Here is a 13,842-nt window from a genome sequence, read left to right as displayed (position 1 = left end):
ATAAACTTAACAAGGATGTCTACATCTGTCATCTCTACATCTAAGTTAAGTCAACAACGTATTTGAGGCAACATATTGTTAGAGATGTTTAGATGTCAAAGTTATCTTTAACATCTCTAACATTAGCCTAACCGAATAGCTATCGCATGCCCTATAGGCTATAGTAAAAAAGGCATAAAATAAAAAGAGGAGTAAAGCAATATATTACGTGGCAATATATATATGTAAGCATCAAAGATGTTCAATCAAACCCACATAGGCCCAGTTTGAAACACGTTCAAAACACTATCGCAACTAAGCATAAAGTCCGCTAGCTTAATGCTAACGTATAATGTAAAACTCCATTGACAGGCTAACAGAAATTAGCCCGTTGCTATTGCCGTTTCGCGGCAACCGACAGCCTTAGCAGTAAAGCTAATTTAAGTTTTGGTGACTTCGAGATGATATTTAATCTTTCTGTCTCCAAAAATCATCAATTGCCTCCTGTGTTTGTCTCCTACTGTGACAGCTGCCATAGCAACTGCCACCGAATATTGGCTGTTATGAATGGAGGGGGCAGACTAACACATTTAGAGCATTCAGTAAGGTTAAGTGAACATGTCTATTTTTATAGTTAACCATGGGGCAGGCGGGGGTTGAAATTCAGTCCAGGAGTTTGGTTTGGAGAGGCCTTTTATCCGATCGCACGAAGGATGCAAAGTGGAAACGTAATTTTAACACAAATACTTTATTTGTAGTATAATCTAATCATATTAAACACAACACACACCGATTAGTCAGTCAGAGTATAGTGTTGAAGTATGCTCACACTTACCATTCAACTAAAACACTACTGTATGTTCCTCCTCACTCCTATATGACTGACATTATCCTGTAGCCTACTGTATCCTGTCCCTCTGCATCACGACCTTTACAGTCTATAATCATGACTGACACTGGCCTTGTCAGCTAATAATAACAACAACAATTACAGCAACAATGATAAACTTTATAGCTCTTTTGCAAATAATTCAGTTAGAACACAAATACAATATAAAAATCAACAACATGAAAAAAGCGCCACTCTCTCTCTAAATTACTCGCTTTAATGTATTTTTCTTGAGATGGTAAAAATGGCTATATATTAATGTAGCAACAGAACAGGAAAACAGGATGTATAGCCTATTCTAATATTATCTTTTTAACTTTGAACACAGTCTGTCTCCTGAAATGTTTTCTTTTGCAATAAAGAAATTTGTGTGTTTTTCTGGTCAGCCAGTATTATTTTCAATTGATAATGCAGATTAATGATTTGTGCACATATGGTGTAACATTGCTGTTGTGAGAAAGTCCAATTCCAATCGCATTATCTGGGTGTCTGAATCGGAGTTGGAGAACTTCGATATTAGCTGGAGTTTACATGAACTCAGTTGTCCAGTTATAGTCGGATAAGGCAATAATTCGGTTTTCTCAAGTGTCATGTAAACCTGTTACGTATTGTATGTTGGTCTCAGGCTCGGCTGAATGGAGCACTACTTTGGCTGTGGAACTATCGCAATTAAAAAAATAAGAGCGTCAGGTATGCTGCTGAGCGACAGGTGTGCCGCACCGCGTCAGGTATGCAGCAGGACCAGAGTTTTAGTTTTTTTTAATGACTGGAGCACGAGCCAAGTTTTCCTCTACTACAGCTGAACAGCTGACATGGGGTCAAGACGTACAGCAGAGACCTAGAACAGTCTCATCGGTGCATTTAATTATTATAAACGTCAACCTGAAAGCTCTCTGTCCTCAGACTGTCCACTACCCAGGCCATCACACACTGAGAGCATGTGTGGCTTGTGTCATGAGTGTGTTACAGAGTTTGATATGAATGTTCACATCAGTCTTATTTGTCAGTGCTTTGTTATGTTGTCATGATAGTTAATATGCTGAGAAACAGGCTTGTAGCCTAAAATAAATCCTACAAGAAAAGACCAGTTTATTTTTAATAAATCAAATATTGTTCAATAGCTTCAGCTGCATATGTGACCAGTAGCAGCTAGAGGAACTTTTGTGTTTAGTGTGAAGTTACACAGTTATTGGTGTCCTTTTTTGTTAGGACTTTTCCAATAAAGTTATATATTAATCTTTTTTTCTCTTTTTCCATTAATAATGTCATGTGTCTATACAAATACAATACAATGTATCTTATGTATCTCAATGTACTTACCGTATGTCATTCAAATTAGTCAACTACACACATTTCTATGAAAAAAAGGAACTTCGGGATGCTAATTTGGCAGCCATCTTGGATTTTCACACGTCCAATCGGACAGATATCATCAATTGATAGTTTTCAGTCACATGACTTCCCAGGGACCTGGCGGTCAAAAACAACATTCCAAAACGGCGCAACGGACTCTCTATTGACAAACAACCGAGTAATGACTTAAATCATCTGTCAGCAGCAGAGAAAGAAAGATATAAAAACAACTTTGAAGTTTGGGGCACTTGTGACCCACATACAACACCAGCTGCTGTATATGAGCCATTTACGAAGCTCGAGTTGGGCGATGTTTACATTTACCTGGTGGAGAATCCACCAATATTTCCCAACTGGTTTCTGATTAAAAGCCCCATTTTGTAGTTTCTAAACGGAACGTTACGAAACTGAGCCGTTTTCGAGGTAAATACAGGGTAAATACAGAGTCTGCTTGCTGAAAAACTGTCCCTGAACGCAACGCGCATCAGCGGTTTTGCATGAATTTACCTCTAAACAGCTCTGTCTCGTAACGTTCCATTATTATCTCATAGTGTGATGAATGTGCAGGTCACAACTTGTCCACCAGAGCGTTTTGGAGTTGTTGGGTTGTGTATTTGATGAGTTTGATGAGGGAAACCAAGAAATTCCCTTAGCCTCCATAGCATAGCCCTGAGCAGCCTTCTGCTCCGCTCCACCGTTCTAAAAATAGCTTACACCGACAATTAAAGGTAACGAACCTACTGCTATGACAATAGCGATTATGGCAATGGGCCAAATTGCTATTGTCAAAATGTTGAACTATCTCTTTAAGGATCAACTTCACTGTGGCAAAGAAATGTTCCTATATGTATTGGAATGTATGTATGAGGAAATGTACCAGACTTGTTCCAGTAATTGATGTCTTGTGGTTTTAATCTGGTTTTAGATTATAGCTGCAGAGAAACACTACACATTCTATTATACAATACATACCATCCTGCATGTGTCATCAGCTCAACCCCACCTTCTACAGTCAAAGGATGTCCATGATTCAAAATGAGAATGACATAAAATGTATATTTATATATATAGATTTGGAACTTTGTTAAAAATCTTATGCTGCCTGTTTCTCGTGAACAGTCATTAATCTTTGATGTGATAACAAACCATTAAGAACTTTATAAGTGACCTCACAACTCTTCCAAAGGACACTGCTCAGTAATGGTGTGAAGTGAGAACTCCTCTACGTGATGGTTAAAAAATCTTGCAGCACAGCTCTGAATGATCTGAAATTAAAAAAAAAAAAAAAAGGAATGGACTTTATAGCCATTTGTAGACAATCTCTTCATCTATCATATCATCATATAACTAACAAGAGCCAGAAAATGCTTATACAGTATTTAGAATATTTCTCATTTATTATAGGGACAGTATGAATGTCCATTCCTAAGTTTTGAGCCAGCAAACAAGACTGGTGGATTGACAAATGCTGCCATGTCAACATGTACTGCAGTCAGAACATCTGAGTTCGCCTCAGGTAGCTTTATGAAAAGATGTGTGGAATGAAAACCTTCCCTATATAGGGAAAGCTTTGCTGGTTCCTTTGAGAAGCTATAGCTATAACTTTCCAGAACAACCAGCAGAACCAGTTTGTGTTGGAACTGAGCACAGGTCCAGTGTGTATATAAGCAATCAATGATGGGATGTAAGACAGTGGCTCCAAACATCACATCCCGAGGTTCATTCTGCAACACCATCAAGACTCACAAACACAGAGACAAGATGAAAGCTGTTGCAGCCTTCATGCTGGTGCTGTGTTACCTGGCTGGTAGTCATGGTAAGTCACTGTTAGATGCTTTTTTTTATTACAGAATTGATTTTCAAGTATATACGTATATGTATGATGATGATAAAATTAATGACATTGTTTTCTTTCACATAACGACTGTGAATTTGTCTTCACAGCATGGAACTGCACAGAGGGACCACAGCTGAGTGGTATGCAACAGATTGATGCTGGACTGGGAAAAGTGGTTGCAACAACCAGGTCCAATCAACCGTTTATGCTAGTTGGATCGTCGTGGTACAGTCTTGGCTATTACTCGATCAAGCACGTCTCAGTTGGACCAGCTGGACTGTGGGGGGTCAGCACCTCACACCGAGTGTACAAGTTTGTAGGAGGCAACATGCTACAGTCCGGCAGTAACTATTATCTCCAAATGAAAAAATCCTATCATTCCTTTCATCACTGTTTCATTTAGTTAACTGTATGCTAGGGCAGCTCTGTAATCAAAGACAATGTCTTGTGTCAATGTGTAGGTTCGAATCTACAGCAGGTGGATGCTGGTGGTGATGGTCAGGTTGTTGGAGTATATAGCAGTCACAGCTACTGTCTGAATGAGACCAGTGCTTTGGCCTACAAGGGAGTGGGCACCCTGTTCTGGAAATCCCTGAGAAGGAGTCTGAGGTACCTCAGCTGTAGCCCCAACAACGGCTGCTGGGGAGTCGACAGCAGTTACCGGGTCTACTTCACACAGGTTTGGATCTGAGGCATCAGTGATATTTCATGTCAGCAACTCTTTTCACTCATGGATCACAGAAATAACACCACATGCTTCTATGACAGACGACATCAAACTGTAGCACAAGTGGCTGGTCATCTGTGTCAGGGCAATCCATGACAATGATTGAAGTGGGGACCGACGGAAGTGTTTTTGGAGTGAATAGAAGTGGCAAGGTGTACCAAAGGTAAGCCTTACTGTCTAGCATTGACACCCACAACATATCCATTTTCATGCACTTAAAGGAAAGCATATTATGTAATGTTTGCAAACAGCAGAATGCAAGGCTAGAAAGTATCATTCCTTAACTCTTTGAGTGCCAGACCTTTTATAAAATGGTCAGTGCCATGTGCCAGCGTTTCGGGGCATTTTGAGTAATATTTTAAGACCAAGAGAATATTTTGTATTATGACTCTGAAAACACAAAATAGCTCAAAGGAAAGAGGAGACTCTCTGTTTAACTAGGGAAAAAACCATTTGTTTGTACCTTGTTCCATTCTTAATTTATCTTAAGTTGAATAGAGCCTGGTTGCACCAAAAAGACCACTTTTTTTCTAGAAAGCTGAGAAAAATGCATTTTTGTGAAAGACAGTCTCTCAAGAAAAACAGTGATTTATCCGTTTTAATTTTGGCTTCAAAAACATGTAAGACGTCTGAAAATTTCATTTCACATGTTTTTTCATTGTACAAAAAAAAAAAAAAACTAAAATACAACAAGTAGGAGTCTTACTCTGCAGAGTGATGCCTGCTCTCCTACTCCTCCTGCAGTTGCTGCCCCCTCACCCTCTCCTAACCCCCTCCTCCCCCCTCCCCTCCCCCCCTCTCTGCCCCTCCCCTCCCCTCCTTCGTATATATACGTCAATGGCACTCAAGCGTTGGATTTTGATTGACGTATATATACGTCAATGGCACTCAATGAGTTAATATCAACTAATTCATCTTAACAGCTTGTACCTGGGGCATAAAGTGTGAATCTAAAGTGTTGCGTAAATGTCTGATCATTACATAAACAAGCTTCACGTACAATGAAAAAGTTAAAATAACCTCAAAGAGAAACCTTTAGAAGCCTTGAGGAACACTACTGCTGATAAAAACAAATGATGAGTTCTCTCTCAACAGACTTGGCATCTCCAGCAGTCGACCCAATGGCACAGTTTGGCAGAACGTCCCAGTGTGCTTGACCGCTCGCCATGTGTCGTACGACCTGGGCCGCCTCTGGGTTGTGACCCCCTCTGGTTTTCTGCTGCAGTGCACACACTGATGTCTAGACAGTCTTGACTGTCATCACTGTAACCTTCTATCCTTTCATGTATCATCACTTGCATATCATTGATAGATAATCAGTAATCAATCTTTTTTTGTATGTTTTTTGTTGATGGGACATGGGGAAATATAGCAAGAAGTGTGTTTACATTTTAAAAGAGTAGCTATGTTGTTGATTGACATGGACAACCTGGTAAATTACATTAAAGAGAAAAAAACTAATTGAATATGAAATAAATAAATGGACATTACAAAAGCAAATGCATACATGCAGCTAAATGGATCTTTTTTTTTTTAAACAACCAAAGCATGTAAATGTGTACTTTCTATAGATGACATCATCTGTACTATATGTAAGGGATAATGCCCGACGAGGTGTCCATTATCAGAAATTAATGGACGACGCGGAGGCGTGAACCAAAGTCCATTAATCTCTGATAATCGGACACCTCGAAGGGCATTATCCCGCTTATACCATGGTCACTTATGAGATAAATACATATTAAATCAATTACTTGTAATTTAATGTTGTTTTTACCGTTAAAATGTTGTTTTTACCGTTAAAATCATAGGTCTTTAAGCGGCTGAGCCGAGCGGACTATTTAATAACACTCGTCGGCGATAAAAGAAAAAAAAAAGAGGGACCCGCTGTGACCGCAGCCTAACGTTACAGTCAGTGACTCTGCCAGAGCCTGGTAGTTGATCAGTGAAGGGAGGTGAGGTGATGGCTTAAATGTTACGTGACACAAAGTTTTTCAGAGGTCCAGTGCACTTCTTACCGCTGGTGTGTTTACAGACTCCAGTGCCGTGATGCGCTGAAAAAAAGTTGTTTTGGTCCGAGTGTCCGTTGCCGTGGTTACCAACAAGCGTTTGAGCCAGCGCAGTAATATTTAGAACATAATCAGGCAATTTGACCGGAACATCTTTATGGGTGTCCATTATCACTTTTTAATGGACACCCAGCAGCCAATCAGAATCGAGGATTCACCCAGACCATGGTATAATAAGAATTAAATCATAATGTTGAATTTTTATGACAAATATAACATTTATTGTTCAATCATAATGTAAATTTAGTCAGAATTGTGAATATGAAAGTGTTATAGGAGCTTTGTGAGTTAGTTATTGCTCGTACACTGTATGGCCAACATTGACGTAAACAGCTATTTACTTACCACACTGGACTTCTACCATCAAGAACAGTTAATGGTAATTCTATGTAGCAACAACTAAAACTTACAACTAACTCCTCTAGTAGCAAAGAAGTAAAGCTTTGTTGATTCTTGTGAACAATTTGGCGTGTGAAAATTGTGCAATCCCTTTATTTTTTTGACTCCTGTATTGTATGAAAAACAACAAAGTTAATTGTACTATTTTAGTGCCAGTGCTACTATTTCACACTTCCTTACTAAAATATTAATTCAATCAATTTATCCTTGATGTCAGAATCACACAGTAGCCTACAATCATTTTAAAGCCCATCTGTAATTTTAAACTCAAGTAAAAGTTAAGACAAATGCCAAACAAAATAGAAAAAGCCACTTGACATTACAAACACTATAACACTTTGTATGACTGAAAGTATAACTGAAAGTCTTTGTAATGGTTAACATCTGTAGCCTACTACTGCTACTAACTGCAACTCTGATAAATAATAATATTGATTCTTACCAATGGTGTCCTAAATCATCCATTATGTCTGATAAGACATTATGGACTTAGAGACAGAGTAAGTGAAGAAAGCTATTGTAAAAACCACCAGAGCATATGTGTAAGCAATAAAATACAAGGAAAAAAATGCCCTCCTTGAACCGCCACCTTACTGTGGTGGAGGGGTTTGAGCACCCGAATGATCCTAGGGGCTATGTTGTCCGGGGCTTAATGCCCCTGGTAGGGTCTCCCAAGGCAAACAGGTCCTAGGTGACGGGTCAGACAGCGGTCAGCAGTTCCAAAGCCCCTATGAAGAAGAAAACATCGAGGAAGTGTACGTCGCCCGGACTGGTGTTACCGGGGCCCCACCGGAGCCAGGCCTGGGGTCGGGGCTCGCAGGCGAGCATCTGGTGGCCGGGTCTTGGCCCACGGGACCCGGCGCATCCTGAACAAGCGACGTGGGCCCGCCTTTCCGTAGGCTCACCACCCGCGGGAGGGTTCAGAAGGGGCCGGTGCAGTGCGATTTGGGTGGCAGCCGTGGGCGGGGGCCCCGGCGACCCAATGCCCGGACAACGACTCTGGCTTTAGGGACATGGAATGTCACCTCGTTGGGGGGGAAAGAGCCTGAGCTCGTGTGGGAGGCTGAGGGGTACCGACTAGAGATAGTCGGGCTCACCTCCACGCACAGTCTGGGCTCTGGAACCCAACTCCTTGAGAGAGGTTGGACTCTCTTCCACTCTGGAGTTGCCCATGGTGAGAGGCGGCGAGCTGGTGTGAGCTTGCTCATAGCTCCCCAGCTCAGCTCCATGTGTTGGAGTTCTCCCCACTTAACGAGAGGGTCGCTTCCCTGCACCTTCGGGTCGGGGATAGGTCTCTCACTGTTGTCTCGGCCTACGGGCCGAACGGCAGTGCAGAGTACCCGGCCTTCCTGGAGGCCCTGGGAGGGGTGCTGGAAAGTGCCCCAACTGGTGACTCCATCGTTCTGTTGGGGGACTTCAACGCTCACGTGGGCAGCGACAGTGTTACCTGGAGAGGTGTGATTGGGAGGAACGGCCTCCCCGATCTGAACCCGAGTGGTGTTTTGTTATTGGACTTCTGTGCTAGCCACAGTTTGTCCATAACGAACACCATGTTCAGGCATAAGGGTGTCCATCAGTGCACGTGGCACCAGGACACCCTAGGACGGAGGTCAATGATCGACTTTGTAGTCGTGTCAACTGACCTCCGGCCGTATGTCTTGGACACGGCAGCCTGAGCGGTCACGGAAGCAAAAACTCGGGTCTGGGAAAAGTTCGGGGAGGCCATGGAGGAGGACTACCGGTCAGCCTCGAGGAAATTTTGGCAAACCATCCGGCGCCTCAGGAGGGGGAAGCAGTGCTCCGCATACACTGTTTACAGTGGAGGAGGGGAGCTGTTCACCTCGACTGGGGATATTGTCGGGCGGTGGAAGGAATACTTCAAGGATCTCCTCAATCCCACTGACATGCCTTCCGTCGAGGAAGCAGAGGCTGAGGACCCAGAGGTTGATTCATTCATCACCCAAGCTGAAGTCACTGAGGTAGTCCAGAAGCTCCTCAGTGGCAAGGCACCGGGGGTGGATGAAATCCGCCCTGAGTACCTCAAGTCTCTGGATGTTGCAGGGCTGTCGTGGCTGACACGCCTCTGCAGCATCGCGTGGCAGTCGGGGACAGTGCCTCTGGACTGGCAGACCGGGGTGGTGGTCCCTCTCTTCAAAAAGGGGGACCGGAGGGTGTGTTCCAACTACCAGGGGATCACACTCCTCAGCCTCCCGGGGAAAGTCTATTCCAGGGTGCTGGAGAGGAGAATTTGGCCCATAGTCGAACCTCGGATTCAGGAGGACAATGCGGTTTTCGTCCTGGCCGTGGAACGCTGGACCAGCTCTACACCCTCCGCAGGGTGCTCGAGGGCGCATGGGAGTTTGCCCAACCAGTCCACATGTGTTTTGTGGACTTGGAGAAGGCTTTCGACCGTGTCCCACGTGGCATCCTGTGGGAGGTGCTCCGAGAGTATGGGGTCGGAGGCCCTCTGCTGAGGGCTGTACGGTCCCTGTATGATCGGAGCAGGAGCTTGGTTCGCATTGCCGGCAGTAAGTCAGACCTGTTCCCGGTGCGTGTTGGACTCTGGCAGGGCTGCCCTTTGTCACCGGTTCTGTTCATTATTTTTATGGACAGAATTTCTAGGCGCAGCCAAGGGCCGGAGGGGGTACGGTTCGGGAGCCACTTGATTTCATCTCTGCTTTTTGCAGATGATGTGGTCTTGTTGGCTCCCTCGAGCCAGGACCTTCAGCATGCACTGGGGCGGTTTGCAGCCGAGTGTGAAGCAGCTGGGATGAGAATCAGCACCTCTAAGTCCGAGGCCATGGTTCTCGACCGGAAAAAGGTGGCTTGCACCCTCCAGGTCGGGGGAGAGTTCCTGCCTCAGGTGGAGGAGTTTAAGTATCTTGGGGTCTTGTTCACGAGTGAGGGGAGAATGGAGCGCGAGATTGACAGGCGGATCGGTGCGGCGGCCGCAGTAATGTGGTCATTGTATCGGTCCGTCGTGGTGAAGAAGGAGCTGAGCCGAAAGGCAAAGCTCTCGATTTACCGGTCGATCTACGTTCCCACCCTCACCTATGGTCATGAACTCTGGGTCATGACCGAAAGAACGGGATCCCGGATACAAGCGGCCGGAATGAGTTTCCTCCGCAGGGTGGCGGGGCGCTCCCTTAGAGATAGGGTGAGGAGCTCTGTCACCCGGGAGGAGCTCGGAGTAGAGCCGCTGCTCCTCCACATCGAGAGGAGCCAGCTGAGGTGGCTCGGGCACCTGTATAGGATGCCCCCTGGACGCCTCCCTCGTGAGGTGTTCCGGGCATGTCCCACCGGGAGGAGGCCCCGAGGAAGACCCAGGACACGCTGGAGTGACTACGTCACTCGGCTGGCCTGGGAACGCCTTGGGGTCCCCCCGGAAGAGCTGGAGGAAGTGTCCGGGGAGAGGGAAGTCTGGGGATCCCTGCTCCGACTGCTGCCCCCGTGACCCGACTCCGGATAATGCGGCGGACAATGGATGGATGGATGGATGGAAAAAAATGCCTGCAGCATTTTCTACCAATCCATTACAGCTCTCAGATCTGCCACTCACACAATCAAATTGGAGGCTCACTGGCCCTCATTTATCAAACTTGCGCAGGATCTGGTGTAGATTCTGGTGTAAATATCAGTGTACGCCAAGTGTCACGTGTGATTTACTAAAAGTGTGTACGCTGCTGATTTCGGCGTAGAACGGCGGTGTTGATAAATCTGGCGGCTGAAAACGAGCGTAATTTAAATGTCACGCCCCGATATATTCCTGCTTTAGAGGCGTCGCCCTGCCCCTTTTACGACATGGAGACACGGAAGACGGCCAAGAAGAGACTTTACTGACATTACCGCGTTGAACAGGGAGAGGGCGGCAACATTAAATATCTGGACATTGATAGATTGATAGATTTTGTGATTGATAAGTGTCATCCCGGTGGATGGAGGCTGCAGACGCACATGTCACCGACCACGTCAGGAAACCCAGCGACCTCATGAAATGCTCCTGCAGTTTACTAAACACAAGTGATTGAGGAGAAATCATATAGGCATATTACTGCTGCGAACGCGACTTTATGACCATCAGCACCGCTGGCATGGTTCGGCTGATGGAGGGATGTGAAACACCGGCCCGATGTCCCGCTGACAGGTCCCGGTGACGGGGGAAAAAAAAAAAAAACACTCCGCCGCGGAGATCAGCTGCACCTGGACAGGTAGCGGAGCCCCCCCCCGGGCTCCGGTGTCCGGCAGAGAGAGAGACTGAGGAGCCGTTCGGTCATGCTCTGGTGCTGCAGATGTTGGACGTTTGTGTGTGTGATCTAACAATAACAGGTCTGTCTGTCATTGACTGTTTCTGTTTACACAGCTGATTAACGAGCATCTGTCACGTCGTGGTTTTTAATTCATCTCAGTTGCTCAAAATAAAAGTCGAGTTAAATTTTCAACACGGACTTGGTTGTAGCGTTTCTTTTTTTTTTTGCTACTTTTTATCTTTTTAACAATATAAACAACAACAACATGTGGTCCACATCGCTGCGTTATTAGACTATGGTTTAATAATCATTCTGACACAGCAGCACTCCTTCCTGCATGTTCTACGCTGGTTCCAAATGTGCGTACACCTGGTCAGAGCTGGCGTGAGATTTGTGCGTACCGTACGCTCACGCTCAGATTGATAAATGCCGATCCTTGCGGTGAATTTGGTGTACACCCATTTTTTTGGTGTACGCAAGTTTGATAAATGAGGGCCACTGTGTGGAAATGAGGAAAATTCTGAAAAATAAACAGAAAAGAAGAAATTGGGAAAGAGCTGAACAAATGCTGTCACTGGTAACATCAAAGTGTTGAAAGAAAATGAAACTTTTCTCTCAGCACCTGAAATGTATTTTTCAGTTACGGGGAAACATTACAACAACCACTTTTTATTTTAACTTTTATTTAAATTTCTGTCATGATTATTAACAAAATGTACTAAAGCAGTTAATGCTTTAGTACATATTGTTAATAAACTTGTCAGAGCTCCTGTGTCACTACTGGGTGGAGGTCTGGCACTTGCTGTGTGTCTGCACCCAGGCTAAAAAGAAATAGAAGAAAAAAAAAAAAATATCAATGCATCCATATGTGACAGTTGACGGTCCAGTCACTATGCCTCCAATTGATGATGTGCCCTGGCTACTTGTCCACAGGGATGTCCCTTTGGCCGAATGGTTAGCATGCACGACTGTTACCTGGGAGTCTGGGGTTCGAAGACCCTCTTCACCTTGCCACACATAGAGAAACCAAACTCTACAACTTGTGTGCTGTATCATGGTAACAGAAATAAAAAAACAATCTTAACACTAAAACTACTAAAATTTGCGTAACTTGACTAACCTATGGTTAACAAGTCTCTCTGACATTTATATAGAGAGCTGGAATCTGCAGCAATCAGGGTGAACTGAATGGAGGACAAAAGCACCAGTAAGATGGCTTGTATTAATTAGTCTCAGCAGTACACACAGCTACAGTGAGCCCACTGCCCAATGTGGAAAAGTGACAGTCAGTCAACACATACACAGTATAAACCAGACTAAAGTGTCACACAGCAGTCATGTGAGTTTAAAGGTACAGTGTGTCAAAAAAAGGTGCTCTATTCTAAACCAGCAGTTTGAGGAGTGTGCACACAGCACTTCCTTGGTGGGGTTTAATGTATGTTCATCCAATTTAAATCAATTGCAGCAAATATGTAAATAGTAAAAACAAATTAGCAACACTTGACTGATCAGTAATTGATACCGATATCTTAGACAGCCTCCAACAAGATCACAAACTACATGCCCATTTCCTCCAGTTTGATAACAACGTTTTGCCCTTCTTGCTGTTGTGAAATCAATTTAGGCATTACAGGAAACAGCTTCATACTGTCTGAAACTCACTTAGAAAAATTTGTGAAAATCCTAACACATTCATATAGTATTTCTTGTATGCACAATGTGTATTCACTGTAATGGATGTTATCATTTTATTCTATAGTGCTTGCACACTATTAGACATTACCACTGTAGGGGCACATACGGCCGACCTGGTATACACACCATACCATTAATGTTATGGTTTGTCTCCTGTTTCCTGTTTTATTGTGAAATTCCCTATGTCTTGTCTTCCTGTGTGCTCCCTCCTGTGATTAGCTCATGTGTCTCACCTGTGTGTAATTGCCGCACCTGTGTCTTGTTTCCTCATGTATTTTACCTCAGTGTCTTCCCATTGCCCTTTGGTTGATCGTCTGCTTTCATCATCGGTGTACCTGCTTTTGTGCTTAGTGTGTAACCATGAAGTTCCTGCCGGCGTGTTCTTTAGTTTTCCCCTGTTAGTAAATAAATGATTTTGTCATTCCACCTGTCTCTGTGTCAGTGGCTGCATTTGGGTCCAGTTTCTCCAGAAATTGTAACAGAGCAAACCAACCACTATGGACAGCAGGCACCATTCAACAAGCGGTTTCCAGTCAAGGAGCTCTCCTCGGTCAGTATGACCAGGGCCTAGAAGGTGTAATCTGGTGCAAAATTATTTGGCTGAGAAGCAAGGAGCACTGCTCATGTTTTTCCTCCATCTTCTGATG

General features: G+C 44.2%; 1 protein-coding gene across 1 annotated transcript; it reads left to right on the top strand.

The window, feature by feature from the left end:
* The first annotated feature begins 3,944 nt into the window (after nt 1-3,944).
* Nucleotides 3,945-6,146, top strand: LOC146962876 (fish-egg lectin-like). Its single transcript, XM_085769375.1, has 5 exons — nt 3,945-4,037; nt 4,166-4,402; nt 4,520-4,737; nt 4,827-4,948; nt 5,881-6,146. Exons 1-5 carry the CDS (start codon nt 3,983-3,985, stop codon nt 6,020-6,022), a joined length of 774 nt encoding a protein of 257 aa, XP_085625501.1. The 5' UTR covers nt 3,945-3,982; the 3' UTR covers nt 6,023-6,146.
* Nucleotides 6,147-13,842: the final 7,696 nt, after the last annotated feature.

This window comes from Trachurus japonicus, chromosome 23, assembly GCF_045865225.1.
Source record: "Trachurus japonicus isolate A0001 chromosome 23, Traja_1.0".
In the NCBI taxonomy this organism is placed as follows: Eukaryota; Metazoa; Chordata; class Actinopteri; order Carangiformes; family Carangidae; genus Trachurus; species Trachurus japonicus.
Note: the sequence above shows the minus strand (reverse complement) of the source record. Positions and strands in the feature narration are given on the sequence as shown.